Source organism: Lagopus leucura, unplaced genomic scaffold (genome assembly GCF_019238085.1).
Source record: "Lagopus leucura isolate 7727_CA_CO unplaced genomic scaffold, USGS_WTPT01 Super-Scaffold_739, whole genome shotgun sequence".
In the NCBI taxonomy this organism is placed as follows: Eukaryota; Metazoa; Chordata; class Aves; order Galliformes; family Phasianidae; genus Lagopus; species Lagopus leucura.
The window spans coordinates 22,093,991-22,114,831 of record NW_024962255.1 but is presented as its reverse complement, the minus strand read 5'-3'; the positions used below and the strand labels follow the sequence as shown (position 1 = coordinate 22,114,831).

Genomic DNA, 20,841 nt, shown 5'->3' with positions numbered 1-20,841 from the left:
TCCCATGTTCTCATCCCAAAGAGAAAAAGCAAAGCATCCACAGGAAAAACTCACCATCCTGTGCAGGTTTACTCGAAAATTCATGTTGTCATCATGGAGAAAAGCATTAGCATATTGATCCTATGGAAAAGAAGGAAGAAAAAAAAAAGAAAAAGAGTGATGAATAAAAAACTACCTGCCCACTAACTTCCACTTGCCTCTCAAACCACACGTTTCAGGTGCAGAGCTCCCAGTAAGTAGCTGTAACGCTGAAAACACCCTCAAAACCTCCTCTTATTCCCAGGCGTGTTTTCAGTCCCACAAAGGCAAAATCTTCCTGATCTGAATTCCACGTCACAGTCTGCACTATTTGCTGTTTTCTTCAAGGTCTATTTTCTGTTTTATTTCTTTGCTCATCAAAACTGTAGACTGCACGTGCTGCAGCATCAAGATTTTAACAAGTGCTATATAATGCACACAAGTCCCTGTAACTTTATCCACCATGGTTTCTATCAGTTTTTTGATGGAGCCATCATGCCAGAAGTTCCTGCACACATGTGCTAGCAAGTAGGTTAATCAGCTGTCCCACACCTCAGGCAAAACTCGTTTCAAGTCCAGCTACAAATCCAACTATTACTCCAGGCAATGCACAGTCAGGCTGGTTATTAAGTACACTCTCTGATATCAAAGCTGAAGCATGCCCTGATACGTAGAAATAATATAAGAATTAAGCATTTCTTATATTACCTATGTGCACATCTGAAGAAGGCCAAAATCAATTATAAATATCAGAAATGCATATGCTGCACCCTGAAGAAACACTATTTCAGAATTCTCAAGCTGTCCATCAATATTGCTGCTTTTTATTCTTTGCTAAGAATGAAAGGTCTTTACTTGCAAGCAAGCAAAATGCAAATGCCCAGCAGGCTCCATCACCACTCAGGACAAGCCATTAGCCAGGCCATTATTATCTGTTTCCCAGAAGACTGGAGCACCTTCACCAGGACTGCTGACACTGCTGGTCTTCTCATCCTACTGCCAGCTTTCCTACCATTCTGTAACTGCAATACTCTTTCTGACTTATAAAACCCTTCTCTGGCAGATAAGATACAGCACTGCCCATGATTATCATAAGCACCACACAGATGAAAGACATTCACATATTACTCATCTAAAAGCACTTAATAGCTAAGTGAGACAGGCTTAGGTTCACTATTTTCTCTCTTTGTCCCTGTGAGTTGGCTAAATCAAATAAAATGATCCAATTTTTAAGAATATTTTAACAGTACTGCATCAGGTTTATCAGCAAAACATTATGTGCCTGAGGGTCTCATAACTAACAGCTACTGCAGATCTTCAGCTCCCAATGAACAGGAGGCAGGGGATGTGCATGCAGATAGGGCCCTGAAACACACCATCTGCTGAAGAGTCTCACAAGAAACATACCTCTGCTATGCATGTCAGGATAATCAGGCACAGCTTGCCACTGTGTAGCCGGTGCTCATCTGCAAAGAAGCAAAAACAATTCCTGCATGAGCCATACAAGCTTGGCAATACTGAAGAGAGAAAGCTCTTGCAATAGGAGAGTTTTAATACTTCTTCCTCCACAATAGCTAATAGTGTAGGTATTCCCACTGGGCACTCACCCTCCAGCCTGGACACTAAACTCCATGAAGTCTTCCCTGCTGCTTCTGTGAACAGCCAAGTTTCTGATTTGAATCTCCATCACCGCTGTAAATATCAATGAGGCTTCTTTCTCATTCAGTTTTACTTTCACAGATATTCCATACAATCACTCCCTGCCTGCCACAGTGGATGTGTACTTTTTATGTATATGTACTCTCTAAGGTAAGATGGAGAAACATTAGTTTTGCAGTAGGTTATGAAACAAGCCAAGTTTTGGTAGAGGCACAGCACAGCAGAACAAGCATGTCGAGAGTTCATGCCCTGAGCTTTAACCCCACTGCTGAGAGACATGACCTCGTTTGCCCTATGTAAAGCCATGAATGAAATGAAGTCTGCAAAGACTAAGCACTTTAAGCCAGAGTCCCATCCTGGTCATGTCCTGCAACCAGCAATTGAACTATGCTGATTTCGTCTTGCTATGCTGCGTAAAACGAGAGGAATTTTGAAATGAGAGTGTTAAAAATCTCTCCCATGTCTCTTCATCTCAGCTTAAATGCTTAAGTGAAAAGTTTTCTACCCCAGCAAAGCAGGAAAAATGGCTTCAAAGAACTGTGATACACTGGAGCCTTGTTATTTTCCTATTGTAAGGCCTCACTGTATATTTCTGTAGGTGCTGCTAAGATTCTCTCTGGGGACCATGCTGTAAAGGCTCCTGTTCCACACTAAGGACTCTGCCTTCAGCCAACACATTGTGAAGATCATGCCATTTTCAGCAGTTATGGGGCAACCACGCAGGCAGTTACTTGCACAGAAGCTCTGTACCTTCACAGCACTCTTCATTAAAGGAACAAAGCAGACCACTTCCCACAGGGAGATGTAGCAGTATGAACCCTATTTTACAGATGGGGAAAAAAAAATAACACAGAGCTTTTGTTTCTCCCAGTGCAGCTGCCTCTGACTGGCACAGGAGAGAAACAGAGAGGAGGATCTAGCAGAATGCTGTCTATTAAATTATGCTCTCCGGGATAGAACTGGAACAGCTGCCTAGTCCTGGAAGTAGAACAAACCAGTCTCCTCTTTGTGTTCCCACCTGTCTCAAGACAGAGAGAAAATAAAATTCTCCTTTTCCCCCCTTGCTACTATACTCTTGTCAAATGCTTTCTTCTACACAAGAAAAAAAAGTTAGGCAGAACCCAATATATCCTTACTGGATATTAATTATATTAATAGGCAGCAGTGTGGAAGGAACACTTCGTATGATTGATCAGTAGAACTACTGATACAAACTGCCATCTGTCACAGAGGCAAGGACATTGTCTATCAGCCACACAACCTTCAGATGTTTTACATACTAGCACCAAGGCAGAGAAGGAAGCATCGTGCCCTGTCACATAACAGAATAAACTCATCCTTAGTTGGCTTGTTAAGTACAGAACTTCTATCAGATCTCATTCCATCTGAAACTAATCTAGTTTGGCAGTTCCTGAGGACCAATGCGTATTTCCCATACTACAGTGACTAGTAAGTGCAACAGTTAAATCTAAAAACATAAAATTGTTCCATACACTTCAATCAGCAAGAGGAGCCCTGAAATAAGCAAATGAGAATAATTAGAGAGCTGGTACACGTCCTCAAGTGTACAATCTATAGAAAATGACTGAACAAAGATTGAGGTTGTTTAGTTTAAAGACAAAAGCAAGAGGAAACATGAAAGCAGACTTCAAATATTTAACGGCTGTCACAAAGAAGAAAGAAATTACCCATTCTCAATATCCGTCTCGGGGAAGACAAGCAGTAATTAATTTATATCACACTAAAGAACTTAGGATGCACATGAAGCTTTTTCACAATAAGGGTAGTTAAACACTTGAATAAATAGTTTAAAAACGATGCTCCTCTATCAGCATCTTATTCAACCTGCCAGAAACAACTCTCAGAAAAAACAGAGGTAGACTTGATTCTGCCTTGGTTTTAAAGCACCTGCTGGATACTGCCATGAAGTACTTTTTAGTCCAAATTTCGATTATTCACCTTTTCCTCAACTAGCTTGCATACTGAACGAGAACAAGACTGCCAGAAACAACTTCCTGCAAGTTTGTGCACAAGAAAACTCTCCTATACAGCGCGTTCTTTTACAAGCATTTATCACGTTCAATAATCAACTCATCATAGCTCTACAGAAGTCTTCTTACTTTTCTTCAGCTATTATGTTTAACTTAAAGCAGTATAAGTTGGCAATGGGCTCAAATACAGCAAAAAAGATCACTTATGTTCAGGCTGTGGTCCTGCCCTACAATTGCTGAGCACAAGAGGATCCTCAGGTACCTGAGCGTGACCAAGCTTCAACTCCAGCAAAACAAAATGAGCCCCATTCCAAAGTGATCAGAAGAAACAAAAGGCACAGCATGGGAATGTATCTCAACAAGCAAATGATTGGCAGTACAGTGAAGATCACTGCTGCCACATTTATAATTAAAGATGTCTGTTTGACCTGCAAGTACCAAAGGACAAAGACAATATTTCCTTCCAATGCTGAGCTTTGCCTCATGTGTCAGACTAAACATTCTTTAAAATAGATATCCAGTGCACAATTTCCCCTCTCTGAGCAAGGGCTTGAAATCAGATATGCTGACAACTCCTGCACAGGGAAAGGCTTGGTTATTACGTACTGTTATTATTACTACGTTCTTCCCATAGTTGACTTCTCTTCTGTTTGCATTCATTCTCTCCTACTCTTACATAACTGTTATCTCACAATAAGAAATCATTTCGTTTTCTCAGAAGGTGGCACCTTCAGTCATCCAAAAGGCCTGCATCCAGCTTTTATTTTTGGACATGTGTTCCTATGCCCTCCCCATTTCAAGAAATACTGCTTGCTACATCAACAGAATTTATTTACCTTTTGTGTCCTGCATCACAATAGAGCTGTACTTCAAGAAGGTTATCAGCAAGTTGCTAGTTTGCACATCAGCATCCAAAGGTAGCTCTGCAGAGCTTATAACTGGAACAAAACAGATAAGACACACTTATCCTCCACAAACACAAAACAGAAGCATGCAGAGAACAAAGTCACAGACCCATAAGTCTGGGACAGAATCAACTTATCCATAGGGTCACCTGAGTTCTTCATCCTGCTATATGATCATCCCGCAAAGATTTTGTTTTGAAGATTGGTACTACCCCAAAAATCTTTTCTCCTGCCCTAAGGGTAGGATGGGATGCTCTGCAGTGCTATCCTTCTCTGTCCGGCTCTATCCACTTCAGGGGAGACAAACTTTCTATTTTAGCACTTATCAATTTTCCTAACCTAGGGAGCTCAAGACATTCTCACCAATACCTACTTAGGTCCCATATGTTATTCTACCTATGAGAAAAAGGTTTGATTTAACAGTGTATTTTACAATTCAAGATTTATACCTCGTAACCCTGGAATGACGTAAATAAGGTTAGTTAGCCCTGGAACCAAAGGATATGCAGGCACAGGAAAATGCAGGGGATGAACCAAGAGTAAGATGCAGGATTCTTAGAACTGAGCACTGAGAGACCCACTGCACAGTAAATAAAGGTTCTCATGAAGCTCAGGATTGTGTAATCCTTGAATACAAAATCATAGCCCTTGGAAACAACAGGCCAAATAGATCAATGTAACCTAGCTGTTCAAATCACATCAAAGAAACGATAATGGGGCTTTTAGCTTCTGAGGGCTGCACATCCCCAAGCTGTTTTAGTCCATTCAATCCTGAAACTGCAGCACAGCTAACAGGTTGCCAGCATGGCCAGTTTGTTGGCAAAGTCCAAGCAATGACACTGAAAACTCTTTAACTCCCAGTGCTATGAATAGCTCAAGGAATCAACTAAAAAAACTGGAAAAAACGTATTTATATCTCCAGCATGTCCTTCCAAAGCTGTTACAATGAACACAATGAATGAATATTTAACAACAGTAAGCAAAGTGACATTTAGATAAGTATGGTGACAGGCACACTTGATTTACATATTATGGATTAACACTTACAAGAAAAAGTCTCATTTAAAGAAAAGAGGAAATTGCTCTGAAGATCACATCACTGCCTACCCTGGTTCATGGCACAGACACTGCATTTTTTACCCAAGTGCTCCGAAACTTTAAAAGGCTTTAATTCACATTAAAGGCTAACAACCATAGAAATTTCAAGCCAGAATATGAACCCATTTTTAATTCCAGTCAGCATTAAAAAATGCCTGAGAATCACAGATGAATTTCTACATGTTGTTGAAACTTGGAAATAATTCAACCAAGCTTTTATTCTTTCAAATGCATGAAAAAGAAGAAAGCAATCTTTTCATTCCGAAGTAAAAATGCCTCTTACTAACTCTCAGCCACAGGCAAATTTTAAAGCTGAGTTGCAAGACATGAGAAAATGAGGAAAATTCTGACATGCCTTTAAAATAACAGCAGTACTGAAGAAGTACCACTGAGATATAACTAAGCTGAGGTCAACAAAAACCAAAAATAATAAGGATCACAGTGCAGGGATCATCAAGGTGACAGCTAATACAAATAACGCATACTTCCCAGTGTAATTCCTGCACGCTAGGATCAACTCCAGTCCTTAAACCTAGTAGCCTTGCATGCAGAAGGAAGCCTCAAGCTCCTTAACATCACTGCCTCTGCTGAAAGCAGGATGGAGTTTTTGCTTTGCTTTTGTTTTTTGGTAAATAAATTAAAAAAAAAAAAAAAAGAAAGGAATATGAGGAAGCTGTAGATGTGGTTAAGCATCAGTTCTTTCAGTTGTATAATACAGCGTGGGCATGGATACATTTGCAACGTACATGTCGAACACAAGCCCACAAAATGCCCGTCCCTCTACATTTTACGTTGCACAAAACGTGTAGCACACAAGCACAGGGAGACCTGAGACACAGGGAGCTTTTTAACTGAAGCTTCTGATATCCATGGTAACCAGACAGAACTCATCCACAAGGAGGATCGTCTTTAACCAGGATATCAAATGACCTGAATGGCTGATATAACTAAGTAACCCGGGCTGCTTGGTCCCTTAAACATTACCAAATTATGCTCTATTCAAAGTGACTCTATTTTTCCTCTGAATTCTTTCTTCAGATCTATGCCATTAGAGTAGGTGGCCATTTGATTTCTTCTCTTAAACTGGACTGCAACTATCCATAATAAACAAGAAGGGTTTTATTCTCAATTATTTTGAAGTACATTTATTTGAGCACATAACATCTCATTTAGATCTCAGCACAAGCAGTCATTTACAAACCCTGAGAGATGAAAGACAACGAGAGGGAGGAATATCTCAACTCCTGGGTTGGATTCAAATCCCAGTTAATTCAAAGCTGGGGACAAGTGCATTAATGGCAAACTGCGACCGTCTGTAAATCTGCTCCAATGGCAAATAACCCCAGGCAGAGAACCTGACACTAGAAATACTCAAAAGCAAAAGCCTATGTAGGATAACTAACAGGTTGGGTGTGCCTTCATGCAGATACAGGGACAACACTGTTTTCAGAAGGAACACCAACACAACCTCATTAAGAAACACACAAGGCAAAATAGAAACTACGCTAAACATCTTTCAAACAATTTAAATCATTCCAAATAATATTACTTGCTTGTGTTCCTGGGGCAGATCTCCCCGGGAAGAGAACACCAGGTTACATCTGCACCAGACAGACCTCATTAGTTGCTATCTTGAGGAAGAGCTTTGCCAGCTATTGTTAATTGTCCATCTCCAGGATATCATTACATTTCTTACCATCCGAAGAAGGTGGGGTGGTTCCAAGTGGAGTGACAGGCGTTGTTGGAATTGGACTTGTTGGCGTTGTCATCAGCCCCATTTCAGGATGGCTCTAACAGAAAACAAATCCCAAACATAGACAGGTTAATAGCTTCCCTGTGGCTAAGTCACATGGATCATTGCTTGTACTGCTCCACACTCTCACACAACAGACACATCTTCAGTGAAATCTCAGGAAACTTCAAACTCTCCTCAGACAAGGAAAGCTGCACTTTACAACCTTGGATATCTACAACTGAACAGTAAATCAATTAATTTACTCAGCAAAACACACAAATATATCACAAAGCAGTAGCTGTCCCCAACAGACAGACAACATGCCTTTCTCCAGCACAGAAGGGGAAAAGGCAAGCAGAAGCCTACACTGTTTACAGCTTCTCATCACGCCAAAGCCAACCCAAGGGTGTGCATTTGAAGTCTTCCTCTACAATCTTTTTATTTCTCTTCCTAAAAGCAAATTCTTCTACCCCGTTGCCCTCCACCTGCTCATATTCAAAGATGATGACAATTTATTTCTTTGTTTCTCCCTGTAAAGCTCAGACATCGGAGGAAAAGAGTGCGTAACATAAAGAACACTACCATCATTGATCCTCTCTGCTTCCATCAGTCAGTTACTCAGTCCATTTCATCTTTGCTAATAGTTGCCTGCCTAATTACTGCTTTGACTTTACTCTTTGTAAGCTCCCAGCTCCATCCAAAGATGGCAATCTGCCACACTATTTTAAGTCTGCCTGCCAAGCAGAGCGTCCATTTCATAGGGCAAGTTTTACATAAATGTATCATCTGCCTTAATACATCATCACAATTTCAAAAAGGAAAGGGATATAGAACTACTGGTTTGACATCAGTTCTTTCTTCACAAACGGACAGCCTCCACACTGCCCTTGAATATCTCATTTTATGAGCTACCATAAATACACGTATTTTATGGGAAGCACAGACATATACTACACCAGTTAAAGGCAATTGTAAATTACATGTACTAACTGAAAATTTAAGATCCAGCTTATCATTGAAAATCTTACATAAAACATGCTTGCTTTCATATGTTTTGCTATGGTGTTTACCTTCCCTTTCCCAAAAATTAACTGTCAGTTAAGAGATAATAGTGCCACCTAGCAGCAAAAACTGAGGACCAACAAGCTGGTAAACACAAGAGCAATTAACACTTCAGGCATCACCACAGCTATACCTCAGTTCTTCCTATGAGCTCTTATAGGAGCAGGCAGTCATTCACACAGTCCCTCTTTCAGCAGTGGATGCAAACGAGCTCATCACTCATCAGCTTCCATGAAGTTTCTCAAAAGTCAGTATGCCCTACCTTGACCTCTCTTAAAAGAGGGATTACATGCAATTCACCCAAGAACAACATTAGAACCAAACTTCAATCAGGTCCACTAAACAGTGGCTGTTTCAGCTACCACTTTCACAAATAACTAGCTTATTTTTTCACTATTAATGCAAGAGCTTTTACGCCAGCTGCTCTTTTCCCATTCTCCTCTTATCCCTCTTCTCCCTCAGGGATATCCTGGCCACATACAGGCCTGAATTGGTATTACACAACTAGAAGCAGAAGTCTCTCGGAGGCAGCTGGAATGAACAACCTGCAAAAAGCAAACAACTTGAGCGAATTAACCAGCCCCACAACAGAAGCTTTCTAAAGAGTTCATAGTTCTGCCTATCAGTCTTCTGCCATCAACACCGCTGCCAGGAGCTCCCCAGAGGCCCACTCCCTCCTTTGTGCCATGTGTCTAGCTAGTAGTGTATTACACAGAGTGACAGAATCACAGGGGGTGGAAGACACTTGAAGAATCGAGTCCAAGCCCCCTGTTACAGCAGGTTCCCTACAATTGGCCACACAGGCAGATGCCCAGATGGGTCTTGAATATCTCCACAGAAGGAGACTCTACAGCTTCTCCAGGCAGTCTGTTCCAGTGTTCCATCAGCCTTACTTTAAAGTTCCTCTGCATGCATTGCTGCACTCTGATGAGCTGAAGTAGCTGGGGAAAGGCCTTAACTTTTTTCCCCCCCCACACAGATTACTAGTAGTACCTGAAAAAAACAAAATTACTATACTAAACTGTAATGCCTTCTCAGATTCATCAAGCCATTCCTACAGCCAGCCACAACACCATCATCAGATCAGACAGACTCAGCATTTCTCCCTCATGGTGACTGTCTTTGCAAATTCATATACCAATTAAAAAAAGCATCCAGAGGTCTGTGTTCAGAGGTACAGGGCAGCCCCCACTGCTTCTCAGAACACTGCTATAGCTCTGCTTCTTCACCACAAAAAGCACAAGGAGAAGTGCTCTGTCGTGACAGCAGTCATTGATGACTTCCTAAGTGAAGGATACCGACACAAACAACAACATGTGGTATGTGCACATCCAGACAGAAAAATTAATCCAGCTTGGAGTCGATCAGCTTCTTCCCCTCATCTCTAATTTATCATGTGTATGAACTGCTCCAATAGCAGCACTCTTACTGCCACAGTCAACTCACTGCATCCTCCTGATGGCAGTATCACAAACTCTACACAGTCCTTCCATTCAGTGGGAAAAATGGCTCCTAGCACAAGCTGTGCCCTCAACACTTGAAGCATTTTCTGGCAAGGCAGGAAGCATCTCCTAGAAATAAATCCAGTCCCTGGTTTGTTTTTCATCTTTTGCGCCCATCTGCATCTGTGGAAGAACCCAGAGGGGGAAAACAAAAACAAAAACACAACCGAAACTTCTCTTTTCACCAATTCAATTACTGACTTCTTAATTTCAAAAGACATCTAATAGAAAGAAAAAGACAAACACAGTACTGAAACTCACTTGTGCCAGAACTGTAATGAAGTTCCGGTTTAAGTGGACGGCTTCATAGAGGGCCAGAAGGATTGCTTCATTAGTTCTGTGGAAAGGACACAGACAAGAGCACAGTTAATTAAGGGCTAACTCCAGATGAGAATCCTGAGCAAGGCTTCTGAAAGAATATTTTTTTCCCCAATCATTTTAAACTCTGCCCCTGCAATCCACTATTTTTCATTATTAGCAGTACTGAGCAGTGCACAAATACATCTATTTTTAGATTTCAGCTACAGTCACTGCTCTTCTCCTGCAGAACGGCTTCCTTGTTACTCACTCTCAAGCAATGTTTTCGTCTTTAAAGCCCTTTCTTTTCAGGGTAGAGGCCTGCACAGACACAACACACCCTGGTATTTACCACTTGCCCCTTTTATTTGTTTTGTTCCATTAAACAGTTCCATGATGGGGAAGATCACGTTGATCAGAGCAGTGAATTGTCACTCATTGTGCAAATAACATCTGTACACTTACTGCACTGATATCTTCTCATCAGCATCTGCTATGAACATGCTGCCCACCTATGGAGAGAAAAAGTATAGCAGAGGAGGAATTTTTGAAAGCTACTGAACAGCATGAGGGAAGGCACAGATTTAACTACGCCTGGAATGCCCTGTGAGATATGTTCTCATCCACAGCACAAATGCAGCTTACATTCCAAATCCAGTGAAATACAAATTGGGAAAGTTCCACAAAGGACAGAACAGGATGATCATACACATTTTTTGTTCTGTAGCTGCCCAATGCTTAATCTGTCAAGACACAGAAAAAACTGTGTATTTTAAATCCCAACCTTGATTAGCCTGTGGTTCTATGAGAAGACAACAGATCACTTCCTGCCAGTGCGCCCCAAAGCATAGCAGTTCTACCCACGTCACTCCTGACAGATAGCTGTCATCACTGAACTACCCTTATTTTTGAAAGCACTTTCTCATCCAGACAGCAATATGCTCCTCAGGATACAGTTACCTCAGCTGTATTTGGTTTAGATCATATCAGTGCATCCTTCCTACAGCAGAACATTCCAAGCTGAGTTTTTGGAAACTCTCACCCACCTGCTGAACTTCCAGGAAGTCCTTATTTTAAGAATAGAACAACACTGCATCCTTGCTTACCATATTAGTTAGGGCTGAGAAGAAACCACTCTGGTGCTCCTCTTCTTTATCTTTGTATTGCCTGAACAAAGAAATCAGGATGAAGCTTCAAGCTTAGAAAGGTAACTACAGTTTTCTTCTTTAAATCCACACATCACAACTTTATCTGATCAGGATGCAGGTGGGAGAAAGTTCCAACATTCAAAACTGCTTTTTAAGAAGCCAGTAAAAGAGGAGGAGAGGATATGAAAATATCTGCAAACTGTTTAAAGTGAGGGTGCTGAAAGATACGACTCTGAACTGCTACACAGGATATATCCAGTCTGGTCTAACACTAGGGGTGTATCAAGTGACTTCACAAATTCTGTCTTGAACTAACCACACAGTAAACCACAGCCTGTAACTACAGGGTACTTTCCTTTCAATTATCAGCAGCCAGAGTAAACCACACTTTATCACCACGGCCAGGAGAACCCATGAAGACCATGAGACTGGTTCACACGGCCCAATCCTGTCGGATCCTGTATTCATCTCCCAAAAGACAACAGGTTGAAAGGTGGTTCAAATGAACCATTCTGCTGACAGCTGTCTGTTCCCACCTGCCTTACTTCCAGGGCATATTAGAAAGCACAAGGATGTTCCTGAACAGTCTAGTAAACATGACAACATAAGCAAGGGTCAGACCATGCACACAGACGTGGTCCAGAAACATGACAGCAGCCACCACCCATGGCAGGAGGCCCTTGATAGGACTGACTTTGGAACAAGAAGCCAACAAACAGGTTGGACATCTCAAATTTAAGCTCTTTGCTTCAGGTGACATTGAAATGGGCTAGCAGAGCTCACATAGCCATTTGTTCTGTCTTTCATAAAGGAATCCAATTACACATTCTGCATCACGCAAAGAAAACAATTCTAAAATTCCAGAAAGGGGAAAGAAAGATAAGCAAACAAACCACAACCCAAGACAACATGTCAGAATAAAAGAAGGTGAGTGAATGTAAAACAAAAGATGTTTAATATATTTTTAATATATGTTTAATATGTTTAATGTATTTACGTGATTTGTTCACTTGCATCATCTTGTGGGTATATCTGTAACAGTGTACATTCAAATGGAATTAAAACAACTTCCTGGATACTTTTAGAATTCTTCTGCCCCCCAAAAAACTTAGGGTTACTCAGGTAAAACTGCTATGTGTTGCAATTTTCTGAAGATATTTTTTCTTAGGAAAACTTTGGATTGGATACTTTGTATTGTTACTTATTAAAGCGACTTAGGGAACGTGCCATCCCTCCTGCTGCCTTCCTGGCTCTTTTCTCAGAAGGAGTTCCTGCTGCCCAGCATTTGCAAGAGTAAACATTACCTCTGATCTGGCACATGAACAGCCCTGGATAGATCTGCTTGTAGAGCAGTTTTCAGTTAAATAAGACAAGTCCCCAGCAAATGATTTATCTTTTGTCCTGGGCCATAAGATTTTACACAAAGTTCATAGAGGTAAAATCCATGACAGGAAAAATATACAATAGAAATCTTCTCCTTCAGCAAAATCTGTCCTGAAGCATATCAGCACAGCTGGTACAGACGTATTTATACTTGCAATGACAACCACAAGTACTTCAAAGCATGAAACTATTCCCTGCCTCTGCAGCCACACCAGGACTGGTAAGGGACTGATAAGTTTACTCATAAAAGTATGTTGAAATGGAATGCAATTCACATGCATTTGAAAACAAGAGATGTTAATGTTTTACCTGTTGTACTCTGATAAAGCCTGGGCAATTACAAGTCCCATTCCCTGCAAAAAGAGTTTTAAAAAGTTTATGTTACAAATTGTAATGCAGGAAAACTAACACTGAACACACATTAGCACCCCTGCCCCCAAAGATACCATAGTATGATGCTAAGAATTCCCCTTGCAGCTGCTTGAATTAATAAGATACACTTATACAACAAAAGCACAGCCTAAAAAAAAAAAAAAAAAAGGCACCAAAATTTAAAGTTGACTATCTATTTATCTAAGTTCAGAGGAGAAAGTTTATTCTCCTTGGGCCACCAGGCACACCTTACTCAAGAAAACTCAGTGTGGCAACAACTCCAGAAGGAAGCGCGTGTTAGGGAAAAGATACCCAAAGGCTCAAAACAAAGGCCATAAGCACTAATGACCTTGTCATTTCTTGTCAACAGCCTCCACCACTCCACAGTTACTGGTCCTCCTTCTCTGACAAGCTAATTAAATCAACTCAAAATAGTTGCTCTCATCCTTCAGTTAGCACAGAGTTCACTTTTACTTCATGCCTAAAGGAAAGTTTGCAAGTCCACATCTCTCCTAGCCAATAGAGCACTGACATTTTGTATCGAGGCTTAAGTACAAAATTTAGGCAGCATCTACAATGTAAAGCATGACTGGTAACTCTTGATTTGGGAGCTACAGTAAAAGAGTGGAGGACTTGTAGAAATTGGGTCACACAGCACTGCAGAGCAGATGCTCTTTGGCAAAGGAACATACAGGCATTTAACAAACTTCTCATAGACCAACCTTAGGATGTTCTTTGCTACCTAGTCTTTTAACCACCCTCATCACTCAACTGATGAACAAACTGTCCAAATCCAGAGTCACCTGACATACAATAGTGCAGTTAGGGCAGAAACCCATCATACTGCTGCTCTTTGCAGCAGCACTGCTCTCAGATCCTCTTTGCACCAGACATTAAGACAGCATTTGTTAACCTCTCAGATGGAAAAGCATCCCCAGCAGCACCAAATAATTAAGTCAAATACTCACGTTGAGCGTGGCCTCATCATCTACGATAGAGAGCTTCACAATGTAAGGATTCACTGACTACTCAGCAGCAGGAGAGAAGAAAGAAAGCAAACTGGTTTTAAGTTCAGCATTCACAGGAAAAGAAACCATTGCAATTATCTTTCAAAGGTTACCTACCCACCTGGGAAGAATTTCCCTCCCATCTCACAAAGCAGAATGCACACAAAGCACCAGAAGTCACACTGCACGGTACGGCTGCTATGCCTTCTCCTTACCTGCTCAGCCAGACAGGCTGCTGATTTCATTGAGAAGAGATGGAGTCTCTGCTCCTTTGCTAGCTGGACTGTCATCACTGAAAGTGGAACAGCTGCCCTGACAGCCTGTTATCAGTGACACACACACGCAGCAGGCACAAGCAGTGAAGCTGGGACACAACATCCCTGTCCTGATATCTCTCTTCTGCAACACCTCACAAAGATTGCTTAAAGGAAGGAGGACTCAGGAAGGCATGACAACATTACAGACTCGTCTGCTGCAGGGTTAGAGCACAACACTTAACAGCTTATACCACGGAGAGCCAGAAGTCTCTGGAGAATATCAATTCCTTGAACTAAGCTGAACAAAGCACACAGCCTCCATCTATAAAGATAAGGTGTAATAATTTAGGGAGCATTTTAGATTAGCAATGTACATTTGTTTTTCTTTGTGTCAGTGCAAAGTTAACAAGGTTGACTTGGAACTAGGACAGAGAAGAAAAGATTGTCTGTGCAGTAAGTCCAAAATGAACGGGATGAGCAAAGCACAAAACATGCACCAGATAGAGCCTTACAAGTTAAGCAGTTATCTAACTATTAGGCTCAAGGCTTAACAGAAGGTTAAAAATCAGACTGATCAGAAAACAACACAGTCACAATTATTCTGTGCTTTGGGAGAATCAGATTTTCTCTCCGGTCCAGGGAAAAAACTGATCAGAAGACCTCAAAGCTCAGTCTGTCACAGCCTGCACTATCTGCTACCTCAAAAAATAACACAAAAATCACACAGAACCCATTTGAGCATGAAGCACACAAAGACATTTCCTAGAGGCTGGAGGAGAGGCTCCTATCGAGTAACAATATACGCTTCTTTCTGTGCAACCACGATCTTCTGCCACTTAGAATATGTCAATAAACCAGAAGCAAAATCCAAAAACGTGTAGTTAAAATACAGCTTCATTCTTTCAAATACATCTTAGTTTTGCTAATTTTGATCATTATGTTGTTCTCATTATATCATGAAGAGAAACTCAGGCCAAGCCTCTCCATCCCACAGCTCACAGAAGCTCTGTCAGAAGCTCGGTCAACCTGTGATTCATGACCAATAAAAGCAACAAAGTTCTTCCAGACAACAGACAGCAGGGCTATGGTGAGTTAGGGGCAGTGGGGTTTTCCAGATTCCCAGATAAGCAAACTGGAAGATACTGCACTGACCAATACAAACGGGCTGCCCTGAGGCCTCCACATACATTCCGTACCATCACAGAGCGGACAGTGAGCAGGATCCTTGTCATCCCCAGCCTGTGAACAGCTCCTCATGCTCCCACTGCCCTCAGCTCCCCAAGATGTGTGCTACATGTCATCTACCTAACAGCCAGTCATTCCAAACAGCTAATTCCTGCTCATCTGTGATGAGCTTCAAGCACCCCTAAGCCCTTCCCCCCATATTCCCTGCCTGCTTCCAATCCTGTTATCTCAGTTTCCTTAGCTTTCTTCTCACTGGGAATTACTGCAAAATATTTGGAAGTCTAAATTACACCTGCCACTCAGCAATGCATGCAAACACACAACAGCCTTGAAGAGGGGCTGATAAGCACCCTGAAAACTCTAGAGTGTGTCAATGAAGTGGTGACATGAACTTAAAAACTCTGCCTCCAGCTGCCTCCAGAAAGAAAATGATAACATGATCCTCATCTCTTCAGAGAACACACTGCCACCAAAGCGTAAATATTGTAATACTAAGGTCTTCTCTTCAGTGATAAGGTACAAACTCCTGGAATGCAGGAGTACTCAAGATGTCCTCTATGAGCTCACCACCACTAGGCGCCAATAAGCTCAAAGCAAAGAAGGTGGAAGCTGGAGGAGATGATTACCAAGTAACTTCTAAAAGATAAGCCAGTTAAAACCAGATCAGAACCATAATCCCCAAGCAAGGCATGTCATACAAATTGAGAGCTATGTGAAGAAGCACACAGATGTGGCAGAGGGAGCTAGATCTTCCTTGTAACTCTAATGCATCTCAATCTCTGGCACAAACCTATGGGAAGCAAATCTTTGGTAAGAAAATAAAGCAGAAAAATAAATTAAATTTAAAAAAAAATATTCAAGCTACCCACATACAATCTCTAGTTAGATGCTTAACTTTTTTTCATGTCTGTAACACAAATGAAGCCAGAGTCCACTTGATTATCCCCTGCAGGATTTTCCCCCTGAACATTCATTAGGGATGATTCAGCAGCTTTGCCTCCAGCGCTGATGAGGCCATCTCCTCTGCAGGCAAGGCATCTTGCAGGGAACTGGAGCTTGAAAAATGACTCTTTTTGTTAAAGAGATACATTCAAAATCATTCAAGTTCTGAAAGGGCTTTTATTTTAATAATTTCATGATTCTAGTATTTTTAAGTCTCTTCAGCAACTGCTGGAATCACAGAATTGCAGGGGCTGGAAAGGACCTCTAGAGATCACTGAGTCCAGCAAAGCAGGCCCCCTACAGCAGACGACTACATCAAGGCAACTAAACATGAAGGACTGTCTGATACACTACAGCAGACAGACAATACAGAAAGAAACAAAATGTTTTCACTCCTTTCTTTTCAGTTCTGTCTTTGGATGGACACAATACACAATTCTACTGGAAAAAAAATAGCACCTAGATGTAATCTAGGAATCAATCTATTGAAAAGTCACTGTTTGAGTTATGTTTTAAGTTGCTATTCTAGCAGACATCTCTTACAACACTGAGAGAAGGACACAGTGAATTACTCCTCAATGCAGTGTTTCCTCTGCTTGGCATCCTTTTGAGCAGCTAGCTTCACCATTTCCCAATGTAGTCAACTATTTAATGCTCCTTTCATGCTTCTCTCACATAGCATCAAGGAAAAAATTTTTCTCTGAGATAGGGAATAGGATCATTAAACCAAAAAATACAGCTGAAGAGTACACAGTTGTCACAAGTTTTGAGAATGATTAGGTTTCAGATCAGCGACATCTCTTTAAAAGTCCCGTGTAAAGACACACAATTTTTACTCCTAGAACAGAAGTTACTGAGAAGTTACCAAGATCACAGCCACGCTGGTAATGAAGATGTGGACTGATATTCCCCAGGCAATTGGAAGGGAAACTAGAAAATTATGACTATGTTACTACAGGCATCGCTTACAGTGTGCGACACTTCTAAGAGGCAGTGTCAGGCAACTGCCATATAAAACACTTAGCTGAGTTGGTTTCCACCTTACCAGAGGAAATAGTGAAGCTGATTTTTCCCTCACCCCACATCTGCCTTAGCTTGGACTGGTTTGTTGTCTTTTTTGTTCCTTTTGTAAACATCAGCACAAACCATTTGCTTTGGTTGTACAGTTTGAAGTCATCTAGAACAACAATTTAGCAGCAATGGGCCCCAACATTACATGCCTCAAAAAGTTACTGCAAAGAGCAGAGGACAGCTCCTATGTACTCACAGCACTCTGCCTTACTCAGGAGATAAACTATAGCACACAGGGAACTTCTCAGGGATGGGATGAGACAGGTCTACCTCTTTTGACCTGAACGTGTAAATGAATACATCGTAGTTAATGAGGAAAGAAGTTACTTAGTATGGGTAGGTTGCAGTTGGACTTGATGATCTTGAAGGTCTTTTCCAACCTGAGCAATTCCATGATTCTGTGATTCTATACTTTGCTCAGAGGACAAGTTAAGTAGGTAAGATCTTGGACAGATGCAACAGTCCCAATTTCAATCCAGTTTTCCAGCTGCAGGTGCAAAAACTGCAGTGAGAGCCCTGCACTTCCCACTCTGTCCTCATCAGTATTGTTACATCAGATTGTTCTCACAGCCCTGTGCTGAAACCAAACTGCATGCTCCTGCTCCATGTTACCATGGCACAGGTTGAACAGTTTGTAGTTCTGGATTCAGATAACACCCACAGGAATGGGAAATTAATAGGAATTGCCTTGTCACTGAGAGTACTCTGTGCTCTCACCTTTTCTCTAAGTCTAACCATAATTCAAAGTGAGCTCAATTACAAAATCACACAGGTTCCCCCTCCTCAATTTTTCAACCAAGGAGAGGATATTCCAGAACTTTTCCACATTTTCTACCTGTCAACCTACTCAGAGTAAAATATTGCTAATTGCAGGAGTGCAGGGGGTGTGGTAAGGAAGAAACAGACCAATCATTCAAGCATCACTCCTCCTGCAAACAAAAGCAAACGCCAACTAGGTGTTTTTTGATATTTGAAGTGTTTCTTTCCAAGGTGATAAGCAGAGCAAAAAAAGCAAGGTGGAATACGTCACAAAGTAGCACAACCAGTTGCTAAAAGTAAAGATGAGTAAAGCTTCTCAGAGAAGAATCAGGCAAAGGAGCAGAGTCAGATTTCTCCTGGAAATACTACCGCTCTGATGTTTCAGTTCATTCTTTGGTCACATCTTCAGCATGTCTTCTGGGGATCTACATTCCCTCAGTCTGCTAGTCAGGTACTGAATCACAAATTCAGTCTGAAGCCTAAGGTGACTGACAACCAGTTTTACTTTGGAGATAATATAGAAGCAGTGTCACACGTGAAGAGGCAAGCACGCAAGTTGTGCACAACACAAACTCTTATAACCTTCCCTAGAATACTTTCAAAAAGGAAATGAGCACCTCCTAGGTAGTTTCTCATGCATGCACAAAACAAACTGTATCTTAAATACACTTGATCATACACACACACATCAGAGGCAGATACAATTAGCATAATAGGACTGCCTCACAAAGTTTCCACAACTTCAATAAAAGCTACCATCTCTACTGCTAAAAAATGTACTCTAGGCCTTCTTAATAACCCAGAGGCCAGGACAAAATAACTGAGAGAAGAGAGATTTCTGTTACCCAGTACAACACTTACCTCATACTTTCTGTAGTTGACCAGCAAAGCAAGCAGGACAACAGCATCATAGCCGTGCTCCCTGCGACTAAGTGGGCTGGACAGAATCTGAAATAAAGACTTCCATTATTCTTTTCAGGCCTGCTTCAGGAAGCTTGCAGCAACTCTGAGAACACACATAGCTGTAAAATACGTACAAGAGCAAATTATATCCTAAAGAGGATATTTATGACTTAGGGAGTGTCAGTGCTTCTGAGAAACACTGCACAGAGGGAAGCTTACTTGTCACAGGCAGAATGTATGCAGGCTTTCTGGGCAAAAAGCAAATACATTTCTCAACACCACTGGACATTTCAGTGCAACTATGACATCCTGTGTTTTCCCAAATCCAGCTTCAGTTGTAAAAAGTATAATTTATCAAAGAGCAGAAAAAAACTCCATACATCCAGACTGCCTTTTGAATCGTTTCCCAAGTAAAGGAAGCTTCTGCAAAATTAGCCCATAAATCCATTCAGCTTCCAAGGATAAATGACTCAAGTGAAAATGCCTTAAATGCTCAGCAGTGACTAAGAACAGCAGACTGAAGTAAGGAGCCATAGATTCTAATTATTTATTTTATTTACTCTAAATAAGTATTTATTTTTTACCTATTCACCACGCTATGAACAGAAGCAGCACGCACTGCCAAGTTACTTATGCTGCACTGAAAGGGCTGAAAAGCAATAAGACTGAAAAAAAAAAAAAAAAAAAATACATGGAAAAAGAGCTCCTGCAGTAGATGGAAAAAACCCCTTACCTGTAATATAGCTTCAAATATGCTGTTAATCATCACGTACTCCAGGATGGTGTTCTGGCTTATGTTATCTGTCACCTAAGTACAAACACGAGTTAAAATCTCAAAGCCTCCCATGATGCTCTAGCTGCCTCTGGCAGACAGCAGGGACAGCAGCATTATACTGCCAGACTGACACATTTATTCAGAATCTCTCACTTAGTCAGCAAGTCAAGGGTGTGCTGAGCACTACAGCCAGACACGAGGGGAAATCTGCCCTGTCTTCTACTGCTGTCATTTCTGGCAAAAAAAACGACCCATGGACGGAGCACCCCATTTCCTCTGCAGATTGATGCAAGACAGCTGCATGATAGCACTATCAGCAACTGAAAAAGTCTGCTGTGCTGGAGGCAGAGGGTGAAAAAGCAGAGCCTTTATTTACCGTCACCAAGCAGAGGAGTAGCTTCAGACACAAGCTTTTTAGGCTTTCAGAACCTTCTGCACAGAGCAGTGAGTCCAAGCTCTCCATCAGATTCTAAAAAAAAGAACAGTCGTGCAAATTTGAATTAATATTTAAAACTATTTAAAATATTTCTTATAAATCTGAGATTCAAGAATAGCAACACAAAGCTGTGTTATTCCAACAATCAGCAACTGAACCTCCTGGTTTAACTGAAACGTCCTGGTTTAAGCTGGGACGTAACTACTGTATGCACACACAGCCGTACACCACTATATTAACACCACTGCCTCTCATTTCTGCTTTATGTTAACTACATTTTTATGCCCACAAGCATAACATCATGATCATTCTCCAAGTCCTGCCTAGATGCACAAG

At 41.3% G+C, this 20,841-nt stretch overlaps 1 protein-coding gene across 1 annotated transcript in view; it reads right to left on the bottom strand.

Moving 5' to 3' along the window:
• ARMH3 (armadillo like helical domain containing 3) overlaps positions 1-20,841 on the bottom strand; it is a 106,499-nt gene that overhangs the window by 78,015 nt on the left and 7,643 nt on the right. Inside the window, exons 6-17 of the mRNA XM_042862876.1 lie at positions 20,446-20,538; positions 20,028-20,102; positions 19,253-19,339; positions 14,139-14,195; positions 13,108-13,151; positions 11,374-11,434; positions 10,733-10,779; positions 10,232-10,307; positions 7,368-7,461; positions 4,505-4,606; positions 1,426-1,484; positions 55-120 (exon numbers count right to left, since the gene is read on the bottom strand). Of these exons, the coding sequence (XP_042718810.1) occupies positions 55-120; positions 1,426-1,484; positions 4,505-4,606; positions 7,368-7,461; positions 10,232-10,307; positions 10,733-10,779; positions 11,374-11,434; positions 13,108-13,151; positions 14,139-14,195; positions 19,253-19,339; positions 20,028-20,102; positions 20,446-20,538 (861 nt within the window). The remainder of the gene's footprint in view (positions 1-54; positions 121-1,425; positions 1,485-4,504; positions 4,607-7,367; positions 7,462-10,231; positions 10,308-10,732; positions 10,780-11,373; positions 11,435-13,107; positions 13,152-14,138; positions 14,196-19,252; positions 19,340-20,027; positions 20,103-20,445; positions 20,539-20,841) is intronic.